General features: G+C 44.1%; 1 protein-coding gene across 2 annotated transcripts in view; it reads left to right on the forward strand.

The window, feature by feature from the left end:
• RPP30 (ribonuclease P/MRP subunit p30) overlaps positions 1–24,642 on the forward strand; it is a 117,562-nt gene that overhangs the window by 74,378 nt on the left and 18,542 nt on the right. For both annotated transcript variants that reach the window (XM_085614965.1, XM_085614966.1), the window contains 4 exons: positions 287–403; positions 1,800–1,829; positions 8,038–8,075; positions 10,568–10,647. In XM_085614965.1, the coding sequence (XP_085471091.1) occupies positions 287–403; positions 1,800–1,829; positions 8,038–8,075; positions 10,568–10,647 (265 nt within the window). The remainder of the gene's footprint in view (positions 1–286; positions 404–1,799; positions 1,830–8,037; positions 8,076–10,567; positions 10,648–24,642) is intronic.

Below are 24,642 nucleotides of genomic sequence, written 5' to 3' on the forward strand. Positions count from 1 at the left end.
ATATATTTTTTTTTTTTAAGAATCTTACTTTTAAAGTATATATGTATTAAAAACAAAGTTTCGGAAAAAATATATCAATGGAATTGTATTAATGAAAACATGTTAAATATAAATTAAGGTAGCTTCCAGATATTAATCACCTTGATATTAATAACCCAATTTAAAACCAGAAACTGGAGGAGGGATTCTCATATCGAGTACTATGTTGCATTACACCACTGTTCTGAATTGCTTTCTTAACTTGTCTTTTGCTTTAATTGTATTTCTTCGTTTTGTTTCTGTTCAGGCAATAGAAAGAGGTCTTTTCTTTGAACTTGTTTACACACCTGCAATAAAAGACTCGACAATGAGAAGATACACAATTTCAAATGCACTTGGTTTGATGCAAGTCTGCAAAGGAAAGGTAAGTTATGGATCGGGTGTATAATTGAGTTACTGGCGATTGTATTTTTGACTCTGTAGACTCCAAAGCGGGGGACTGTTTCCACGTAAAATAACATTCACATTGTTTACCTGGGTTATATTTTCCGGACGGTCTACACGTAATGGTTCCTCGACTGCTGATAAATCGGTTAAGTGCTTGGAATTCCTGGTGTATAGGCATTTTAGTGAATGTGAAAAGTAAAGAAAGACTGCACCTTCAACTGATTGGCTGCTCCTAAAGTGACATCCTCCCAATCTTCTATGCAAATCCAAAAGCATTCTCACCCTCCCTCTCAGAGATCAACTTGGGGACAGGAGTACCACTGAGCTGAAACTGCCTGTCCTGCTATTTAGAAGCCTTCAAATATGAAACCTATTAGTGACTTTTGAATTCACAAATATATATTAAAACACATCTAGCATGTTAAACATGCTAAGGCTTGTAGTTGTGCGTGTGGTCTGCGTTTTGAAATATATGTAAATCAAAAGATGAGCTAACAAAACAGGCAAATTTCATATTTTTAAATTAGTACTCTTTTGTTTCTGTATCATTTTTTTACCAGTACCATGAATATATTTTTTTCCAAATGGCTACGGGCTACACGTGTAAATTGAGGCATGGTAACGTGAAACATGTAAATTCATGCTTGGTAACATGACACGTGTCAAGAACACTTTGGAGCTTTTTGATTATTTCCAAAAATCCCCAGATGCACATATGGAAGGAGAATGTATCCACTGGCATCCACCAGAAAGCTTTTGTTTCTTTCGCACAGCCTGCTGGTGATGGTAAGGGCACTGTGGGGGTAACAGAGCAGTCAGAGTGTTTGGAGGCATTGCTTCTCACTTGCAGGAGAATGGTTGTGGTATGATGTCTCACGGAAGAGCTCATGATCACCTAGCAACATTTGTCGAGAAACGCTCCTTGTGCCGGTATGGCCAATGTCCCTGCCTAGAGGCCACACCCACCACCACACTAATATCATCTCCTCCTTCCCCATCTTAACAGCATCATTGCCAGCTGGCTGCTGGGTTTCCAAAGCTTTCCTATCCCTAATCTTGTATTGTAAGCCGGTTTCTCAGAGATGGGACTCCTGAAGGTATTCGGTTACAGAAGAAATCTTTTCTGTGGAACAAAGAATCCTAGGTAAGTATTTAAGGGCGTGTCAAATAGTCATCTGCTGCACACCAGTGCCTGCTCATCTCAACCATTATCACACAGGGCAACACCTATCTAGGAGTGCTATCTTCCCCATTTTTTGTAATCTGGAGATCTTTTTAGAAAGGCCATGATGAACTAAATGCATTTGTTTTTCTTTTAGCTTTATTGTATTATTGTGTCAGATGATTTTCTAATTTATCTTTTGATTCTGTAGAATGTCATAATAGCGAGTTCTGCTGAAAAAGTAAGTATATTATATTTATTTGCTTGCTGTATTGAACTTATTTTTGTGAAAACGTTTTCATTTAAGTAAATTATGTTAAAGTGAAGACCAGGTTTATCTAAATCTTGAGGGAACTAGTTTTTTTTATTTTCAGCATCACAGAAGTACACTCACATTTACTTGCTTATATTTCATTCTTATTGCTCTAGAAAGACTTTTTAGAGAGTTTATTTGAACCCTGCTATTGCTAGCATTTCACTTGAATGTTTAACTTTATTGATGTAATCCAAAAGAGGTCCATAAGTAGGTTGTAGATAATAGGTTTATTGAGCTTGGGTACAGGATGGTAAGTAGGATAATAGTTTCGACAGTTCAGCCACCAATTAATAATTTAACAACCAAGTACATTGGAAGTACACACCATTTGATAACATTGATACGAAAGAGAAATATACAATTTACAAATAACAATTGCAATTTGAAAGAACTAAATACCAAATCACTTAACATTACACCACTGTGATATTATGCAGGACTGGGAGAAAGGAGGATCTGCTGAGGTGTAATTCCCTCACCACTCGCCCCCTTCTGCACACCTATTACACCTATCCACACATATCACACCTGACAGAACAAGACATCTCAGGTATAACACAGCACAGGGTACACGACCCTTGATTGCACTCCTTGGTAAAATAACAGTACTGGGTACACGACCCCTCAGCACACCCCTAGGCAAAACACAGCTCAGGGTACACAACCATTGAACGCACACCTAGGTAAAATAACAGTACAGGGTACACGACGCCTCAACATACCCTAGGCAAAACCTAGGACAGGGTACATGACCCGTGGAAGAGGTGTAGCGCAGCGGCTAGGGTGCCTGACTCCGGACCATGGGGTTCACGGTTCGATCCCCGGCGCCGGCGGCAGGTTAGCCCAGCACCATGTGATTCTGGGCAATAGCTTGCTTACTCTTCCCCAGGGCCCCCAGCGCCGGGACACCTCTCCGAAGGTAGCTGTACGCTTTACAAATACTGGTATTTAATTTCATTTCCAATGCACACCTAGGTAAAATAACAGTACAGGGTACACAACGCCTCAACACACCCCTAGGCAAAACATAGCACAGGGTACACGACCCTTCAAATCACACCTAGGTAAAATAACAGTACAGGGTACATGACCCCTCAACACACCCCTAGGCAAACGCACTACATGGTACATGACCCCTCAACACATACCTAGGTAAGTCAACAGCACAGGGTACACAACCCCGAAACGCACCCCTAGGTAAAACACAGGACAGGGTACACAGCCCTCAATGAAACAATTCCACTAAGGCAAAGCCACACACTTCTAAGACCAGACACCCAATCATTGCACAATACACATGGGATAATGATAGCCTCATTAGATCAGCACAACATACCCAGAACCACACCCAATAAGAATATGGCGTACAAGATAGCAAACTAAGCACCGCACATGATAGCACATGGCATAAGCAAAAATACACCCAGCAAGAAGGAAAATGACTATATAACAGCGAGCAAGCATAGCACACAGTAGCACATTGATAGATAGCAACTCGGAGCAGAAAATAAAAACTTATATGCATGCTATACGTCTGCATCACCTAAGATAACACAATAGAGGTGAAAAACATTAAACATTTCTCCATATCGTAGTTCTGTATTATCTCTGATGCAACTTTGGTGAGCGATATCTCACCCGACCCATTGCAAAAATAGCACCAAAATGACTTTGCAGACGAGTAGCTCCAGACGGCCACAGCACTTTACTCCTCCAATCAGTGTATTGTTGTGCACAAAATCACAGCAGTGCACATTTGTTCCCCTTCCATTGCAGCATAGAGCCCAGCGATGCACGCTGTACGAGTCACCGAAGAGCGGAACATTTGAAGTAAAATAGTCTTCGTAACGTTGCGTGCAAATAGGTGTGCGAGTCACCGAGGCAAACAAGTGACCAGCATAACTAACAAGGATAGTTAGTTGCAATAGATATTTTACCTAGGTAAAATGGCCACAAGCCTTGTTGTAGGACTGCCCGAGGTTGGGAAGGATTTAATGTCCTCCACGTTGGCAGTTGTACATAAGATTGAATGGGGAGATAGGGCTTGTATGAGTTAGTGAGGGCGTACTGATGATGCGGCACGTAGTAGAGTTGTAGCTCTTCCCACCATCAGCTCGCTCTCCATAAGACCGATAGTCCCGAGACAACGGCTTGTGCAGCAAACAGACGAGTGTGCGCTCTCCCTAACATCGCAGGACAGCACAACGTCGCGCGACAACTTGCACTCAAAGATGCAAACCTACCTCTGCTGAAGGGCTTCACACGACACCAGCGAGAATGGTAAAGTGTGCGGCCCCGGCAATTCTGTTAGTCTCGCAGCCCGCGGCCCATTGAAATACCTCGTGGAATAACTGCTAATGGCCCGCACTTCCCCAATAATCTTTAATGGGCCACTCACTGTTAACCACCTTGCTGATGTCCCAAACAGTCTGCCACTGGATGACGCCACTGGCTCCTGCAAAGCGCCTCCCCAAGCAGAGATTTTCAAAGCGCTCGCGGTCACACCACATCCGTAGTGCCTGTTCAAATACACAGCCAGTTTCTGCAGATGAAGCCAGTTCATTAAATGTGAACTCCTCAATTACACATTTTAATTTGTAATAGTACAACAGGGCAAACAGAAACCAGGCATCATGTTGTATCCATAAATTCATAAAATCCTTTGATGTAAGAAAGATTAAGCGCCCCGGGCAGCTGTCCACGTGGTACAGGGCACTGGTGGGGCTAGCAAGTGCATTCTTTTTCTTCTAGCATCAAGCTTCTTTACCTCAAGTTTCCTCAGTAGTTTGCCATTTTTCAGGACACGTAGGTTATTTCTCCAAATCTTCCCCATTGATGAAATCCAAAAGAAGTCCAAAGGTAGCCATGAACTAGGTTAAAGGTAAGAGGTTTATTATGCTTAGTTACAGGATGGTAAGTAGGATAATAAGATCAGTAGTTCAGACCCACCAGGAGCAGCATCCTTGCTGCTCAGCCCACACACTCCAACTGTCTCTCTCTCCACTCCATTCAGGCATTCAAGCATTCCGCTACCTCATCAGGCATCCTAACATTCCAGACGCACATCACATTCTTACTGGCTGAGCAGCAGGGAACAGGTAGCTAAAGGAAAGGATGTAAAGCAACATTACAAGTTGAAACCATTATGTTAATAAAACACTTTAGAATGAAATCTCTATGGGCTGTTACATGCTCATCTTGGTGAATAAAATCTAACATTAACATCACATCAACCGTAGTGTTTTAATTTAATCAGTAATGTTTCTTTCCCCTTTCATGCTCAACTTATTAATCTTTTCCTAAACTCCGTGTGAGACCAGTTATGTCTTTAAGAACGATTTTTTACATTTTCCATTGATATTCATAACAGAAAGACCTCATACTTTATATTAATGATCACAAAGATGTCACTTTGAGGTGTCCTTGCAATATAACATTTTTACTGTTTTGCAGGGAGGTGCAGAATTAGTGTGGCATGTTCGCTATGTAGCAAACCTCCTGGAGTAAATTGACAAAGATGTGAAACACAAGTGGTCCCTGCTCTGCTTTTTGACAAAAACACATAAATGTTTTCATCCTCTTATGTTTAGAATACATGTTGCACAACATGTGGTTGCAGATTAGTAATGTAAGATGTGCAATAATAAAGTCCACAAGATATTGACTTCCACACTTTTGTCAAGGATATTGCTTTTTCTTTCACTGACATTTGTGCCTCAGTTCTCTTTCTCTCATTACTTTCTGTTTCAGATGTAGCTCCTTCTGTGCCCTTGTAGTTGCTGTTTGTCCCTCTGTGTCACTTATCTCATTAGTGTTAGAAGACTCTTGTGCCCTCTATCTCAAGCTTCTAAGAACCTTCCTCATCCCCTACTTATGCTTCTGAGTATATTTCTAACTCCATCATCAGTCTGTTTCTAACTCTAGCATCAACACCTCCAGCTCTTTGTCTTTGAGGTCTCTCCTCTTGCTTTCTCTTTATGCTCGGTGACTGAGCTAGGGCTCTCTCTTTTTCTCTCCTCTGTCCTGAAGATATAGGTCAACTCCTCCTTTAATCTTTTTCACAAAGATGTCTGATGCTTTTCTCCTGTTACTGTTTCTGAGGTGTCTCAACTCTTTCTTTTGTTGTCACGTTGGGCTCTTGAGCTCCCACATATCTCTGTCTCTTGACATTGGATTACAAAGAAAACAGTGAGAGTGGTCATTGCTTCCAGCCCTCCCCTTTCAGCCATATCACATGATGAGTAATGGCCATAGGAGTATAGAGGGAGAGAGTGTGAGGGACAAATGGGTCAGGCTGCTCATCACCCCCTTTCTTTCTGCAACTGCAAAGAAGTTGACCTTTATCACCCACGCCACCTATCCCAATCCCCAGTGCCAGTTTGTGATCCTCTTTTAATTACTGGGAAGAATGAAACAGTATATTAGAGGAGCTACACTACTCCTCATGTGCCCTGCCCACGCAGGCAATACATTCCAGGTTTGGGAGGGAAAATGGGAAGGAAGAGAAAGTGCGGTAGAGGAATGCCACCACATCCACATTCTCTCTAGTCTTCAGGGAGAGAAGTTGGTGACACCTCATATCTGACCAGGGTAACAATCGCAGTGAAATCCTGGCTTCTGCTCATTTGAAGCAAAAACCAAAGGAAATGATGGACGGAGTGTTGAACATTGCAAGCACTCACCCCCAGTCAACTGATCTGGGTTTAATCCATCATCGTTCTTTAGCCCACTCTGCCACCCCAGTTCAGACATGGCCATATGCAAATCAGTCTGACCCTGTGCCTCATGGGAACAGTCCAGCCCGAACTGCCAAGCCATGTCTTCCCTGGACCGGAAACAAGCTTCCTAGGACCGGTTTCTGGCATTTCAGCCGTCTTCAGCCAGGCTTGCTTCAATCCAGTGGCAAAGTGAGCAAGGGACTCACGTCTGAGCATACCCTGCCAACTTATGGCGAACAAAGCAAAAACCAAAGGAAATGATGGACGGAGTGTTGAACATTGCAAGCACTCACCCCCAGTCAACTGATCTGGGTTTAATCCATCATCGTTCTTTAGCCCACTCTGTCTGAACTGGGGTGGCAGAGTGGGCTAAAGAACGGTGATGGATCAAACCCAGATCTGTTGACTGGGTGTGAGTGATTGATTGGTTCTGATGCTCCGTCCATCACCACCCCCTTTTGTACTGCTTTCTGCTCCTTTGAACCCATGAAGATATAACCATGCATAATCACAAGTCACAAAACGTGATTCTGCACTCTTAACTGTATTCTTAGCATCTGTCCTCACTTACCAATACATGATGCTTTTGGTCACCTGGGTGGGAAAACAGTTTTTTGTCCAAAATATACTTCTGCTCAAATCCATAAACTGGACATGCCATTTGGATGTGTTATTGTGTCCTTATAGCCATTTTAAACCTTTCCAGGCATTGGTTCCTGATCCCCCGCCCATGCTTCTGTGGAAGGAAAAGGTCTTGGATGTGCTGGGAAACCCTTTCCACACCTGCACCATTTCTTCTTTTGACAGCAACAAAGAGCACATTAAGGGCTGGAGATCGGGACGTAGGATGGGATGGGACCGCTCTCTTTCCTACTTCTTGATTCTTCCCATTCTCCTGCGAGAGGACTCATCAGCCTTGCCTCCCAATCACACCCCGTGAACACAGGCACACTAACTTCAGCAGTGTAGTACGTTTAAACATGTTTCCGGCAGCAAATGTCTCAATTCAAAAGCCTAAAATCTACAAATGAACCATCGCATACTATCATGTCGTTGGGTGCACTTTCACTATCCTTGCCATCCACATGGCAAGTCCACATAATGATTAGAAACAGCTAAGCAAGTATTTGCTTTCAATATAATGCTATAAATAAGTGAAAACATAGCTATTATCAAAACCTATGATTACCGTAGGCCACATTTCGATGCTTTTTGACTGCCATTTTATAATTATTCCGCAATTGAATTTGTATGAATCTGTCCTGTACCGTACGTATTTTTGAGTCAATGAAGAGTGCTATTTATATTACATACTGTTTCACTGCATAATATAAAACCATAGAACCATTTACACATTAATGTCTTTTGTATTCTATGTTTTTGCTAATATTTGATATTGTTTTTTCTCCATTTAGCCTCTAGATCTAAGGGGACCATATGATGTTGCTACATTGTATCCTTCTTCGTACAATGAAAATGGCAAAAATAAACTTCACTAGGTATGCAGCAAGATTAACCAGTCCAACAGATACTTTCTCCCGGTTGTTCACAAATTTGACATTTTCTTGCCTTACAGCTGGAATTCAAGTAATTTTAAATAGTTTTCCTAAATTAGCCCAAGGTTAACCACTCAACTCTATGGCTACACACCAGACTCCCTCGCTGACGAGTGCAACATCTCCGATGGTTCTCGGCACACCTGCAGCCAGGACACTATCCGATTGGATTCAATGAGTGCAGAAAAGAAGAAACAAAGTCACATGCCTTCTCCAACTATGCACCTAGGATCTTTAATAATGTTCCCGTATTCATTTGGACTACCTCAACTCTACTCCAATTTAGGAAAAAACTGAAGACCTCACAACGCAGTAGCAGCCCACAAACCAGCTACTACTCCTATAACAAGTTGTCTATGTCCTTGCCCCTGTAGACTATCCACTGCCTTTTGACTAGGTTTGCGCTATTTAAATACCACATTCGTTAGTTCATACATACTTCGTAGTGACGCATGATGTCTTTCTAGATTCTGCAGTTATTCTAGGTTCTTCCTTCTTGGCAAATGCATTGCAAGGCAAATCTGTTACCGATAACACCAAGGGGGTTTCAATAAACTCCTAGAAATGGATTTAGAAGGTGCAGATCGAGGTATGTATATTTAAAAAAGGCAAAAACTTTGAATTTCCTTTGACGCACAGTCCACATTATGATTAAGACCTGGCAGGTGTATGGCACTACAAATCTCTGCCTTTATCTGGATTTCTCTCCAAATGTATGTATGTGCTGGTATTTATATGGCAGAAACCTATCTAGAAGGCAAACCAGGGTGCTGAACAGAGGGAAGATGATTATAGTGACTCACGGTGAGCCCTGCTGAACTTGATGTTGAAGTCACTGACAATGTGTGATTAAGGGTGATGATTTTGATGGAGCTACATAAAGGTTTTGCAAATGTGACATTATAAGAAAGCTTCCTTTATAAAGAGGAAGTAGTGCAAGACGTTCATGGTCAGTGTGCACATGACATGAGCTGAATGGCTCCTTTTACACTAGGTCTGATCTTCTTACCTGTTGGAAGTACTTTATGGTATGTGCATAGCAGTCTACTAGCCAGGTCTAAGCGATACATGGCCAGTTAGGACTCTTATTAATGAGTAGATCGCAGACCTGGTGCCAGTTTTTCAACAGCGTACTAGCAATGATGACCATCCCATTAAAGAATTCAAGGAAGTGCAGGATAGTGGCAATAAGGTGTAAGGGACCCAACTCTGCATGAAAACTAAAAAGTTAAATAAATCGCCTGCGTCATTTTGTAGGCACCGCAGGCACGACCTTTAGGCTTTACTAGTGCTTGTTTTCGAAACGTTATTGGCTACTTTAACATGAATGCCGACCCGCAGTCACTTGATAAAGAATGTAAAAAACATTTATACATGTTTTTTGTAATGCTTCATCAGCAGACACAGTTTGTGTTCCTAAAACCACATAGAGCCAGAATCGCAAAAAAACATAAAGCTACTGCCATAGATTTCCTTTTTTGTTTTGAGTAACCTATGCTTTAGTCTCTCTATGGTTGAGGTTTTTTTGGGTGGTAATTTGGTATTTCGAAAGGTTCACAAGTGTACTCTTAGGAAGCTGTGACAGTCCGATTTCCTTGACTTACTGCTGTGACTTGGCAAGGGTATACTGGGAACTGAGAAGGTATTTCTTTCTTGGGGATGGAGAAACACCCTGGTCCCTGCACTTCCACCAATGTTGGGGGTGTCGCTTGTTGATTGCCACACTGAAAGGACATTTGGAGGTAAATCTCCCATCGTTTCCAGGGTGAAAATGTGTCCAGAGATAAAGGTTGTGTTTTTTGGTATGCACAAACTCTCATGGCATTCATGTCCTAAAACCTCTGCTTCCGATTTACTCGCACAAAACAATTTGTAGGATTGATTTTAAATTTTTTTTACATGTGCAGAATTACCTTTTGTGAATGCTAGATGTGGTTTTATACCTGTTTTAAAAAAATATACAGTAAGGCTAAACTTATAGGTGCAAAAAACTTTGTGATTCGAACCCTTGTGGTTTTCCCCTGCCTTTAAGTTTTTCAAGTGCTCCCCTTCTTTCAAGTGCATATGTGCTTTCAGATCTGCCCGACACCTCACACATATACTATTAAAAATGAAGAGCTTGATGCCAGAGAGTTTGTCGGCAAAGACTGGCCAAACTAAGACTCAGACAAGGCTCTTAAGCTACACTTAACTAAACGCGTTAGATGTAAATTAGGGGCTTTCTATGTTTAAAACCTGTTTGACTGAAGTTTGCCGCTTTCAGTAATTGGATTTGATTTACAAATGTTTTTTTTTGTTGTTCTTTGGAGTTATTAGCTAGTGACTACACAAAATGGGAACATGTTTTATCACCCAGTTTATTTTGTAATCCTTAATAAAGTTGCTGTAGAGGTTTGCTCTTTGGTCTCTCGGACGGTGAAGCCAAAGCCGCTGTTTCTACGCACTGTCGATCTGCACTTCTTCACGGAGGTGAGTTTGGAGACCCTTACTTTGGTGTTTTCTGCCTTTTCGTCTGGGGGTTGCAAATGCTGCCTTTTATTTTAAAAATACAATTGTTGCTGTTTGTCCACAAATAATAGCTTAATTATGTTTCAGTAACGGTGCCAAGATTTATCATGTAAGCTAAGTTTTAATGATTTAAAATGATTGCGAGATTACTAAATCTAATAGAAATTTAGCCTTGTGATTTATTCTGTGTTTGCACATGGAGACATTGAAAGAGATCAGTTAAGACGTGTGTGACATACCTTTCACCTGGTTCCCAACAGTGTAACCTCAATCTTCACATGATTTTGTGCACACTGTCATTGCTGGATATTGAAATTAAATCCCATGATTTATTATGATTAGTTTTGTAAAATTATTTTGATAAGCTTTTCCTAGCTGAGATATATAGACAAGAATATGATTTACGAAATTGAGAGATTTGCAAGGTTATTTGCTCATACCCAGTGACTTAATGAATGAAAAACTTGACAATGCACGCTTTTACAGAATAACCAGTTCAGGTTGTTTAAACACTACATATGTACTAACTATTTGATTACCATCAGGGCAATGTAAACTCTAGAACAGATTTTATTTTTTATGTATGTGATGTTTAGTATACATCGGTGATGCACCAGTAAGACTTGGATGTGTGGCTTCCAAAACAGTGCAGAAACTAATTAGGGAAGCTCTGACTATCTACCAACCCATCATCTCAGGACTATGAAATCCAACTTATCTGAAAATAGAAGAAGGTCTTGAATCCGGTTTGCTTTTAGCTGCGTTCCTTTGCAGTAACAAGTGATTATAAAGTATGTATGTCTGTGTCCCTGTGCCTGATTTTGCCTTCGTGGCATTCCCGTTTACTGTACTTTTACGAACGTGTTAGTGCATCCTTTTTGGCCACAAAACTTCAAATAAGAACAAACCTTGGTGTTTTCGCACTTGCAGCCTGTTTTGTGCCACACAAGCCTACCTTCTAAATTGGTGAAATTTAAAGACCACAACAATGTGCTCGAATCACCCGTTCTGTGACACAGCCCAACCCAACGTCTCCGGTTTTCAGAGGCTTTATTCTCTCCATTCCTACCATTCGCAAAGTGCCTACAGAAGGCAAGTCATACCTCGCCTCCAAGGCCTGCAGTTGCCTTTCTTTGATGCTCACTTTCAAGCTTTCAGCAGGGGAAATGGGCAGCCATCCTTGCATCATGACGAAACCTTCTCAACTGCCCATTACAGAACACCCCCAACATTCTAAATTCCCTGAGAATATGGAATAGTCATTGTTAGGATGGAAAAGTACCACACGTGGTGACGGGCGTGTAACCCTGTTGCAAGTGTCCCAACTGCAATGATGTCTGGATCCCTGATGCCAATTTTTCTTTTTTGCCATGGGCGACCACGGATCAGGCTTGTACTCCTTGTCATAGGCCTCTCCACAGATTGTGATCTTTTCAGACTGGTAGGGGCACCCAAAGCACTACCCTTTGCTAAGAGTTAAGCAGCACGAGCGCAGTGTTGGCAGCATACCATGTAGTGATCAATAGAAGTAAACAGGCCTTTTTAGGTTGAGCCTATAGCAGCGCTCATGCGCTGCAATAGGAAAATGACCTCTTGGAGCTCACCACAACTTTTCACACGCTTCTGCGTGTGTTTTTTTGTAGGGCTGACAGCCTATTGGACTTTGCGTGCGTCTTTCTAAGAAAGACAGCATGCAATTGGGTAAAGGGGAGCGCATGTCCCGCCTTTCCCAACAAATGTTACCGCCCATGGCCTATTGCTTGCGGTTACCCACAGCAGCGGCATCTGTTTCTCCTTATGACCATTTGTTTATAATTAGCGCGTTCGCCTCCCTGCCGTGCTCGCTTGCCGCTGCTCCTCTCTCGTTTTGTCTAGCTTTTGCCAGTTCGTGCATCAGCTGCATTCCATACAGCGCGCATGCGCACGCACCACTCCCGGACTTGTTTTATTCCTCTTCCCTTCACCTCATTGGGCAGCGCGTGGGCTTTATTTATTCTAAAAAGTGCCCTGTTGTTCTTTTGTGTTTGCTCAAAGTTGGCTGTCATCTGAACGTTACGGCCACCCCATCATCAGCCGCCATCCAGGGGGAAATGAGCAGAGGAAACGCTATCTGAAAACAGGAAGCAGGCTAAGCAGAGGATGTGTCCCTGTGAAGGGCACCCGCGCGCGCAGATGTTGCTAGCTGGGACCAGCAAAGACTTCTACGTGCACCCCGCTCCAGAACAAAATACTTCTGTTTATCTGAAGTTTAAACACAAAGAAGAGCAAATGGAATATCTCCCCGTGGCCCTCTTGTCTGTCCCCTGCCGTTCTGACCTTGTCTATTGAAATAGGCGGCCTTCAGCATTCGGGGTAAAGCATTCTGACTGGATCTGACCAATGGCGGCGCTCGGCTCGTGCTGATCGTCGTGGTATTGTTTTTACAATCCGCCCAGTCTTATCTGATTGGTGTCAGACTCGCGTTTGGTGTTTGAGCAATGTCTATTGAATATCTGCCCAAGATAACACGGCATGGTCCAGTTATGAAGCTCCATTAGAAGCCGGGACTCCTTGTTCCGAGGCTGAGTGAGTGAATGAGTGAGACCAGTTGATACAGCTGAGCGCACAGCATGACCGCTCTGCCCCCCCCAGCAGATTTGGGAGTGGGTGTATTGCGTGTTGCGCCTGGAGAAGCTAGCAAGATAGCTAGAAGATTGCATTTCTGCTCAGGTGGAGGCGCTGTGCAGTGCACTCTCCTGGGTTCTTGTTCTTTGTGGAGACATCTTAAAGTATATCCAAAGTAGCCATTTCGCAGCGCTTCTCAGTCCCCTCCAGTTCAATCTGCACTCATGGGCTGCAACCCCCTCTTCCCTTCTATGGTACGCGTTGTATCGGCCCCCCTCCCTCACAGCAGCGCGTCTGATAATTATTCTATGGCACCAGAAACCAAATTTCCTCTTGGTGCTTAAGTACTGAATGTTATTGGTTTCTCAGCCACAGGAGGATGAAAGGCCGAGTTAACCCCGCTAGTGTGCCAATCTGCAGATTAACACAAAAGCCTCAGCAGCAAATTCTAAACCCCTGACTTTCATTACCAGTTTAGATGGGAGGATACGTAACATGAGCCTGCCCGTTCGCGCTGTGATGTGCAGTGGAAAAGGCGTTTTTACACTGATTGGTGCAAATATCTGTGCGTCGGAGGCGCTGTATAAACCGGCAGATCCCCTTAACAAGTGTGGAATGAAGGAGGGAGGCCCTGCCCCGTGATCTAGTAGAACATAATAGAAGTGCACGCGCCTCTTCTCCTACTGCAATGCCCCGAAAAAAGTTTTCTTAGCCAGTCATTAGGTCGAGTGTTGAGTGTGTGGGCATGCTGATAGGGGATAATCTGCTGCATGTCTAAACTTATAAGGTCCCAAAGGCAAGACCTATTGGCTATGCCAATGCTTGTTACCTGTTGAGTGTGACCTACAGGCTCACTCATGTAAAATTCCGCTGCCGTGTGCTTAGCTCTCCCTTGGTCTATATTGGGGGGGGGAGGGGGTCTAAGGCCTGCCAGACTTACAGCTAGCTGGGTGACAAGAAATCACCCAAGGATTCCAAGACCACCTTCCCTGGAGCACCAGTGCCTGCCTGCTTGCCAAGACAAGTGTACCTGTGAGGAAGGGAAGAGGGCTGGAGGGAGATAGGTTCAGTGGGAGAGCTGGCGATTGGATTTCTGAAGTGAGGTGGGAGGAGACCGCTTTTGCGCCTATCCGGTCGTAACCCTTGTACAGAAGGAAGTCCGTGACCCTGTATGCCAGATTGGGACGCCATGAAGATTGCTGCCATGCTGAGCAGGCCGTAGCCCATGTGCAAAGTAAAGTCGGCAACCTATATGCAAGATGGGGCTGCGGGGCAAAAAGCAATAAGCATTGTCTGGTCGAGACAGTCGTCAAGAGGGAGAGGCTGCCACAGTAACCTGTGTGGGCCTAAGCCCCGACTGAGGATCTGCACCAGGAGCATCGGATATCCCCCATGCCCTCTGCTTCCTCCTCCCTCCCCCACTTTTGGGGAGGATCCAAGGAAAACGTACCATCACCAGAGGAGTAAAGACACCAGGGTCCCTTTCCTGCAGGGACATGTGTAATACTCACCAGGGACTACCTCTGCAGTAGTGAAGGGGGCGCACTCTGAGACTCCGGTGAGAACTTGCCTGCAATGTAAAGCTTTGGCATTACAACTCTTTTGACTTTAATAAGACTTTAATGAGTCAGACTCCTGAGACATGGGCAACTAGTTGGGCTTAACCCGAATGTCTCCTATAGTGAATGGGGAATAATCAGTACCGCTAGGGAGCAGGGAGTGGGACTCAGAACCCTTCTATTAAAATGCTAGAGCTCTGACCTCGGGGGACTTTGTGTATTGTTTGTGAATGCCATATTTTACTTTTTGTTGGTATATAAATACTCCTTTTTTCAAAAAACTAATTTCAATTGACAATCGTTTATTGCTGCTACTGAACATATTTTGAGCTATGAGCCTATGTTCACCCCACTGTGGCTTATAAGTCCATAGTAAAGTAGTACTACATGTACTCGGGCCTGTAAACTAAATGCTACTAGTGGACCTGCAGCACTGATTGTGCCACCCACTTAAGTAGGCCTTTCAAACATGTCTACAGCTAGGCATTGCAGCCAGTGTGTGCAATTTTAAAAGGCCATTTCGACATGGCAAAATAAACCTTTTGCCAGACCTACACCTTTTCAATACATATATCACCCCAGGATAGGCCCTAAACCGTGTATAGGGTAGGGTCCACTGTATTTAAAAAGTTGGCCATGTACTTTTAACCTTTACATGTCCTGTAGTGAAACACACATTTGTTTCTCACTACTGCAAAGCCTACCTCTCCCATACAATAATTTTGAGTTAGCTTATTACATTTAATAAGTGATAACTTTTAATTGAGAGCAATTAAGGAAGTCGAGTTCGCTCTCTAAAGAATTGTAATTTAAAACCCTCTGTTATGCTAAAGTTGGATTTTAAGTAACAATCCTGAAAATATCACCTTTTAAAAGTTGCTAAATAGGGGGGTTGGGCAATTTATAAATCGTACAACAGTGATTACCCTTGCTGATAATTATTTTGGCCACACAGTTTTTGACACTGATAATGTTTTTCATTTCCTTAACCTCCTAGTTATTTCTATAAACCTTTAATTATTTCAGACAATAAATATGTACACACTTCTTATTCTTTGGTCAACATCACACTTGTGTCAGTGTTAAGCCCACATACTTAAAATAACAAGGGACATAATTCATACATAAAATTAATATCAAAACACAATACATTAAGCACAATTTCATTATACCGGTCATCAATTCAAGAAATAGATGGAGTTGTCCCCAAAAAGAGAACTCCTTATTTTTGCACAATTAGAGGGGTTGTAACACCTTTTTATTTAGATAGAGCTAATCTTCCAATGATTCCTTTTGGACAGCATTTGTGTGGTTATGAATTAACACCAACTCCCTTATGCAATAAGGTTAATACGTTTCGAAGTCCCCTTATTATGGGTTATCCTCTGGACCAAGACTGGTTTCTGGACTGATGCTGGTATAAAATTACTAAATGAATAAATGGAAACATTTTTGTAAACTATGTCATCTCAGATAAGGGCTGTGTCTTGTTTTCAGTTATCTGGTATTTACCACTCCTTTTTTCTCAAAATGGCTTCAAGGCATTCATGGGCATTTACATTCATCTCTCGCCTTATTTTCACATTTTAGTTAGCAACAACTGTCCTTTACATGAATAAACAAGCATTTGCAATGCAACAGGTCTCGCATCAGTTGGAGATAGAGCTTTTAGCGTTGCAAATAATAATGCAACACCAACAGCCCTAATTTTCAGTAATGGGAAACCTAACTATGCCACTATGATCCCATTATAAAATGAAAACTACAAGACCCAAAAACGTAAAGCTTTAAGACTTGTACAGAAGGAGTGGCTCTGGGAAGCTTAAAAGTTCTGGAAAAGAAGGGAGTGTGTAGGGGCGGTGGGGTCTGTCTGGTTAATCAGCAAACGAAGAAGAGAAAGGGCTATCTGAGATCTTTATTTAACAACAAATCCAGCTCTGTTTTTCATGTTTGCACAACTGGAATTTGGTAAAATTACTCACCGTTTGAACACACTCATATCCCTCGCACAGGAACACGTCGCCGCGCTCTGAAACGTCATTGTCAGTGCCCTCTTTCTCCCAATTCCGTCTTTGTTTCGGCTTCTGTTCTTCGAACTGAAAAAATGAAGCGCGCGCTGAGAGTCTGTAAAACAGAGAGGAGACGCCATGCGCGTGCACATCGCCTGTCCGTGCGCGCACATGGTTTGTCTCCCTTCGCTAGCAGAACCAACAACAATAGGCTCGCCAAGGCGAAAGCAGCGCATGCGCTGCGTTCGCTAGGCGAGACCTAAAAAAGTGTATACAATAAAAAACGTCCTCAGTTTTCTTTTGTTCTTGCAATGCTGGCAACTTGTTTCTGCCTATTCCAGTGGTTGTTTGTTAAAGCTTCTTTTTGAGGGGGCATAAACAATCGGAGGGTGAAGGTTGGGAACTAGTACCTGTATTATAACACTAGCAGCGGCCAGACGCTAGGGGAGAATCAACAGATGCCAGATCCCTAGAGCAGGCTGAGGTGGTGCTGAGGGATGCTGACGCGGTAGTGGTGGTGGTGGTGGTGGTGACTGGTGCGGAGACGATGCTGAGGTGATGCTGAATGATACTCCGGTCTTGCTGAGTGATGATGATGATGATGTGGTGGTGTACTAGTGCAAAGGTGATGCTGTGGTGGGGCTGAGTGATGCTGTGGTGGGGCTGAGTGATGCTGTGGTGGCGCTGAGTGATGCTGTGGTGGCGCGGAGTGATTCCGTGGTGGTCCTAAGTGAAGCTGTGGTGGCGGTGAGTTCATTACACTGTGCTTAAAAACTGTTGTGTAAGGGAAGCTGATTTCCGTGTGAAGCGCTATAATGCCCTTGGTTCAAGGTTGCGCTATAATTATGCGGGACAGGCAAGCGGGTGTGGCCTAATGTAATCGGACAATATCAGGTGAAGCACTACGTATTCACAGCTCAGGGAGTGCTTCTTCTTATGACAAATCTCCTAATATCACACCCGTTGCGGCTAGGGGTGCGGATGCTAGAACTGGGTAATTAGGTTAGAATCTTGGCTCAGGCGCAGCATCTTGTGATTCCGTGCAAATCGCTTTGTTACACTGTGCTTAAAAACTGTTGTGTAAGGGGAGCTGATTTCTATGTGAAGCGCGATAATGCCCTTGGTTCAAGTTTGCGCTATAATTATGCGGGACAGGCAAGTGGGTGTGGCCTAATGTAATCGGACAATATTAGGTGAAAGCACTACGTATTCACAGCTCAGGGAGTGCTTCTTCTTATGACAAACTGTCTGGTTAATCAGCAAACGAAGAAGAGAAAGGGCTCGTCTGAGATCCGAGCACAGAAAAGCGAATGAGGGTAATGCGCACTTTATTTAACAACAAATCCAGTTCTGTTTTTCATGTTTGCACAACTGGAATTAGGTAAAATTACTCACCGTTTGAACACACTCATATCCCTCGCACGGGAACACGTCGCCGCACTGAAACCTCATTGTCAGTGCCCTCTTTCCCCAATTCCGTCTTTGTTTTGGTTCTGTTCTTCGAACTGAAAAAATGAAGCGCACGCTGAGAGCCTGTAAAACAGAGAGGAGACATCATGCGCGTGCACATCGCCTGTCCGTGCGCGCACATGGTTTGTCTCCCTTCGCTAGCCAAACCAACAACAATAGTCTCGCCAAGGCGAAAGCAGCGCATGCACTGCGTTCGCTAGGCGAGACCTAAAAAGAGATAACATTTGAGTACCAACTTAGTTTAGATTCAATTAATGTATGTTTGAGACGTTTAGTTTTCTGCACATATATATTGTTAAGAATGTGCTTACTTTGAACTTTGCCATGCCGTGCCACAGTGTGTATTGTTCATTTTCAGCTTGAACTCAGTTGCCTCTCTTATGCAGCCTTTCCCGACTTCAATCTGTAGCTTTGTGCTAAACTGAAAAAAATATGAAAACATTTGTTTCCTTTTAATCTTTATAAGTAAATGTCAGTGCATTGGCAGGCACTTCTTTCATTCTGCTGCCTGTCTGTTTACATAACGCTTTTTCCTACTTTTGGTCTGTGGCTTCAAGCTTGACACAGAGAAAGTATACACAGTATTTGTTTGTTCTTCTCTGAATGGGAAGGTTTCAGTTTATGGGCTAAAAGCAGTTTGTAACCTGAGCTCCATTAGTTATCAGTCGAAAAATCCTGTTTCATTGTTACAATGCTGCGAATCATGGCACTTTTCTTCCACATTAGCGCAAGTCAGCTTACAAAGTTGAAATGGAAATTCCTCTTCAAACAAATTCACCTTGCATTTTTATTTACTTTCCATTCAATTAAAACTTTTCCGTCTGCTCTCCAGCTGGACTCCTCATCTGCAGCGTTATTTGTCCTGTGATCGCTGAATGCATTTAAAATATTGGCCGTTGGGATAGACTTGAACCACCTTCTGAATTGTATATTTTCTTTTTGGTCAGCCTTACAATCGGTGTAGTTCAGACATCTCGTTTAATGCTATAGTTGTAGTATTAAAATGCAAGATTAAATATGCTTCCCTTTGTTGAAGAACTGTCCCTAAATGTCGGTCTCTTAAATTGGGCTCGACTACCATTAGGACTGGCCATTTAAAATATTTTTCAGTGTGTACCATTAATAGACAGTGACTGACTATTGGTGCCGTTATTGCCTTTGTTTTTATCCAGGATTAGTTCTCTGAATTCCTGACTGGTCTCTTCAACGTATATTTTATTTTTTTTATAAATCTTTTTATTAACATACGTTGGCATCATAAATTCGTTACAGAGGAAGTTGCCAAAATCATACATCATGGAGACAATAGGTGAGAGCTAAGGACAATCTTTCATTATAGGGAAGGTCTACGGGGAAAGGGCATCGTCATATTCAAGATTACAAAGCGGTTTGCATATATCGCAATGGTAGGAGTTCCACAGGCCCCTTATGCAAGTCAATTTTTTGGGGCAGCCCCTAGCCACATAAACTGTCTTCTCCCTGTGCATGCACCAGTCCAGGTCTTTTTCCCAGGCCTCCATTGTAGGTGGGTGGGATGCACCCCAGAGCTGCGCGATATTTCTTTTTGCAAGCAATAAACCCAGAGTGACTATTGCGTCAGAGAAACATTCAAGTCTGTAGGCTCCCACACATTAAGGGGGCACCTGCGGGCTTCAGGGTGAAGGTGTGAGGTCAGTACTGCATTGAGAATATTGTGTACCTTCTGCCAATAGGGACATATGAGGTCACATTCCCATATAATTTGCATGAATGTTCCTAATTGGCCGCAACCCCTTCGAACCACCGCCCCCCCGGTCAGCTCTTCCCATCTGCACCAGCCGGGGTCCAGTCATGTAAATCCTGTGAAGGATTTTTAACAGCACCAATCTGAGTCGCGCTGGAATGGCAACCACTCTGGGGGAAGATATTGCCTCCTGCCATTCTTCATCATCCATCTCAATGCCATCCCCACCCATCTATCCTGCTGTGTTTGGAGAGGATTTTCCATGTTATTTATCAACTTTTTGTATATCAAGGAGATAGCTTTTTCAGGAAGGTGGCCGTCTAGTAGACTATCCTCCAATGGGGAAGACTCGGGAAGTATGGTACCTGCGGCAGGAGGGATCGTAATGCATGTCAGGCTTGTGTGTAGCAAAAGTGTTCTGTGTCTGTTAGATCAAATTGCTGTTGCAAAGTGGCAAAGGATTTAATTTCGTTCTTACCCCAAAGGTCTTTGATGTGCGAGATTCCGATAAGGTCCCACTTGTCAAACCCTTCTGATTTTCATAGGTTACCGCTGCTCGGAGTCCTATAAAGGAGTCCCCAGTGTCAGCCGGCGATCCCAGCCGAGGCATTTGATGGCGGCATGCCATACATGGACCGAGTGTTTGGTGGGGCCAGTCAATCTGGTACACTCCGGTTTGGATTAAAACGTATATTTATTTTTGATACAATTGAAAAAATGCAGTGTGCCTCCATTTGTTATTCCACATCCTAAAATCTGTGCCTTCTACCATTTGGCTGCATGCCACTCATGTTCCACACTTATGGTATCCTTCCATTGTGGCCATATTCCGGTGTTGCCTCAAGTTCATTTTAACTGTTTCTGGAGGGGTATATTCTCTGACCAAGTGTCTACCAATGCTGGCATTCTTCTTTAGTGCATACAGTGGTCATGCACAGCCACGTTCTGAACTTTGTTAGGTCTCAGTTTCTCATAATAATTTTCTTAAAGTTGTTTATTTGGGGACAGTATGTGGACACACAGACTAGCGTTTCCAGTATTGGTTTTTCCTTCTTTTCTAGGAGGCACTGTCTTGGCGTATTCCATTCTCGCTGGAGTGAGTGTATTAGGAGTTTTTTCGGATACCCTTTTTCTTGTAGGGTAGCAGCATTCTCAAATTAATCCTCTTCTTTTGTACTATTGCGTCTTATCCTTAAAAACTGCTCTCAGGGCAAATTTTCTCTAAGATTTCGAGGGTGAAAACTTCTGAAGTGTAAGCCGTTGTTTGTATCTGTTGGCTTCTGATAGTGTTGTCATTAGTTGGCCTTTAACCACTTAGCTGCCAGGCCTTTTCCCCCTCCTGTGCCACGCCCTTTTTTTGGCTATTTGGGGTAGTGCGCGCTGAGGCCCCTGTAACTTTTTGACCACATAAGGTATCCACGCCAAATGTGCGTCATTTTCTTCCAACATCATGGGGCTTCTGAAGGTTCTCAGGGTTTGTGGATTCCCCTGGAGGGGTCACAGAAATGAGCCAAAATACAGCAAAATTTAGTTTTTTGGGGGGAAAATGGGAAAAACGGGCTGCAAATGAAAGCTTCTGGGTTTTTCCCTGCAAGTGTTATCAAAAAAGGGTTTGTGGGGCTGAAATCACCATTTTCCCAGCTTTTAGGGGATACCAGATTTTTGTCAGAAACCCAACATTTTTTACACAGTTTTGGCATTTTTCTGGGACATAGCCTATTTTTGCTATTTTTTGTGCTTTTGACCTTCTTCCAGTTAATGGTAGAAATGGGTACAAAAGCAATAATGGATCCTGGAAAGCTATACATTTTAGAGAAGTAGACAAAATTCTGAATTCAGCAAGGGGTCCTTTGTGTAGATCCGTCAAGGTTTTTTTATAGAAACTAACAGTTAAATATAGGATAAATTGAAAATTTGAATTACCCTAAGTCTCTCGATAAAAATGGTACCTCACTTGTAGGGGTAGGCATAGTGCCCACGACAGGAAATGGCTCAAAACCCAACGTGAACACACCACATTTTCACAATGCAAAATTACCCTTTTTTAGCAAAGTGCCTAGCTGTAGTTTTTTAACCCTAGCTCTGCCGGCACCTAGGGAAACCTAACAAACCTATACATTTTTGAAAACTAGACACCCAGGGGAATCCAGGATGGGGTGACTTGACTGCCTCCCACCAGGTTCTGTTACCCAGAATCCCTTGCAAACCTCACAAATTGCCAAAAAAAACACATTTTCCCCATATTTCTGTGGTGGAAAGTTCTGGAATCTACTTGGATCCCCAAATTTCCACCCACCCAGTGTTCCCCAAAGTCTTCCGAGAAAAATGGTACCTCACTTGTGTGGGTCGGCCTAGTGCCCGCGACAGGAAACGGCGCAAAACGCAACGTGGACACACCTCAATTTCGCTGTGAAAAATGACCCTTTTTTGGCAAAGTGCCTAGCTGTAGTTTTTGAACCATAGCTCTGCCGGCACCTAGGGAAACCTAGCAAACCTATACATTTTTGAAAACTAGACACCCAGGGGAATCCAGGATGGGGTGACTTGACTGCCTCCCACCAGGTTCTGTTACCCAGAATCCCTTGCAAAACCTAAAAAATTGCCAAAAAAACCGCATTCTCCATACATTTCTCTGGTGGAAAGTTCTGGAATCTGCGTGGATCCACAAATTTCCACCCACCCCGCGTTCCCCAAAGTCTTCCGAGAAAAATGGTACCTCACTTGTGTGGGTCAGCCTAGTGCCCGCGACAGGAAACGTCGCAAAACATAACGTGGACACACCTCAATTTTGTAGCGAAAAATTACCCTTTTTTGGCAAAGTGCCTAGCTGTAGTTTTTTAACCATAGCTCTGCCGGCACCTAGGGAAACCTAGCAAGCCAATACATTTTTGAAAACTAGACACCCTGGGGATTCCAGGGAGGTATGGCTTGCGTGGATCCCCCAACGTTTCCTAACCCAGAATGCCCTGCAAACCTCAAATTTTGCTGAAAAAAATCTCCTTTTTCACACATTTTTGTGTGGGAAAGTTGTGGCATCACCGTGCTGACACAAATTTCCTACCACCCAGCGTTCCCCCGGGTCTCCCGATAAAAACGGTGCCTCACTCGTGTGGGAGGCCCAAGTACCCACGACAGGCAAGGGCCCAAAACGTAGTGAGGCGACATGAAAATTGCCTATCTCAAAACGACCTGGTTTTGCAAGGGGGGTCACTTGGGTTTTTGGCCCGGTGCTCGGCGGCCACCTAGGGAAACCTACCAAACCCACACATTTCTGAAAACTAGACACCCGGGGGATTCCAGGGAGGTATGGCTTGCATGGATTCCCCCAACATTTCCTTACCCAGAATGCCCTGCAAACCTCAAATTTAGCTGAAAAAATCACCTTTTTGACACATTTTTGTGTGGGAAAGTTGTGGCATCACCGGGCTGACACAAATTTCCTACCACCCAGCGTTCCCCCGGGTCTCCCGATAACAACGGTGCCTCACTCGTGTGGGAGGCCCAAGTACATGCGACAGGCAAGGGCCCACAACGTAGTGAGGCGACATGAAAATTGCCTGTCTCAAAACGACCTGGTTTTGCAAGGGGGTCACTTGGGTTTTGGCCTGGAGCTCGTCGGCCACCTAGGGAAACCCACCAAACCCACACATTTCTGAAAACTAGACATCGGGGGATTCCAGGGAAGTATGGCTTGCGTGGATCCCCCAACGTTTCCTTACCCAGAATGCCCTGCAAACCTCAAATCTAGCTGAAAAAAATCAGGCTGTAATGGTGGCGGGTGGGTGGGGGCATTGGCGTGCCTGTTTCGGGCAGCCCCCACCCTAAAAAAAAAAAACGAATCCCTGGTATTTAGTGGGCTTTCTGCCCCTCCCCCCGAAGGGGCAGATTAGGGGCCAATGCCAGAAAGACTGTAGTAATTGGGGGGTGGGGTGGGGGCATGGGCCTGCCCGTTTTGGGCAGCCCCCAGCTCTGTTTTTTTTTTTTTTTATTATTCCCTGGTGCCTAGTGGGCTTTTTGCCCCCCTGAGGGAGCAGATTGGGGGCCGATGCACCATCTGCCCCCCAGGGGGGGCAGAAAGGCTGTAATGGTGGCGGGGTGTGGGGGCATTGGCGTGCCCGTTTCGGGCAGCCCACACCCTAAAAACAATTGCGCGAAAAAAATCCCTGGCGTCAAGTGGGCTATCTGCCCCTCCCGAAGGGGCAGATTAGGGGCCAATGCCCCATCTGCCCCCAAGGGGGGGCAGAAAGGCTGTAATGGTGGCGGGTGGGTGGGGGCATTGGTGTGCCCGTTTCGGGCAACCCCCACCCTAAAAATAATCTAAAAATCAATCCCTGGTGTTTAGTGGGCTTTCTGCCCCACCGAAGGGGCAGATTGGGGGCCAATGCCCCATCTGCCCCACGGGGGGGGCAGAAAGACTGTAATAATTGGGTGGGGGCATGGGCCTGCCCGTTTTGGGCAGCCCCCACCTCTGTTTTTTTTTTTTTTTTATTCCCTGGTGCCTAGTGGGCTTTTTGCCCCCCCCCCCGGGGGGGCCGATGCCCCATCTGCCCCCCCGGGGGGGCAGAAAGGCTGTAATGGTGGCGGGTGGGCG

The sequence above is a fragment of the Triturus cristatus genome, chromosome 1_2 (assembly GCF_964204655.1).
Source record: "Triturus cristatus chromosome 1_2, aTriCri1.1, whole genome shotgun sequence".
In the NCBI taxonomy this organism is placed as follows: Eukaryota; Metazoa; Chordata; class Amphibia; order Caudata; family Salamandridae; genus Triturus; species Triturus cristatus.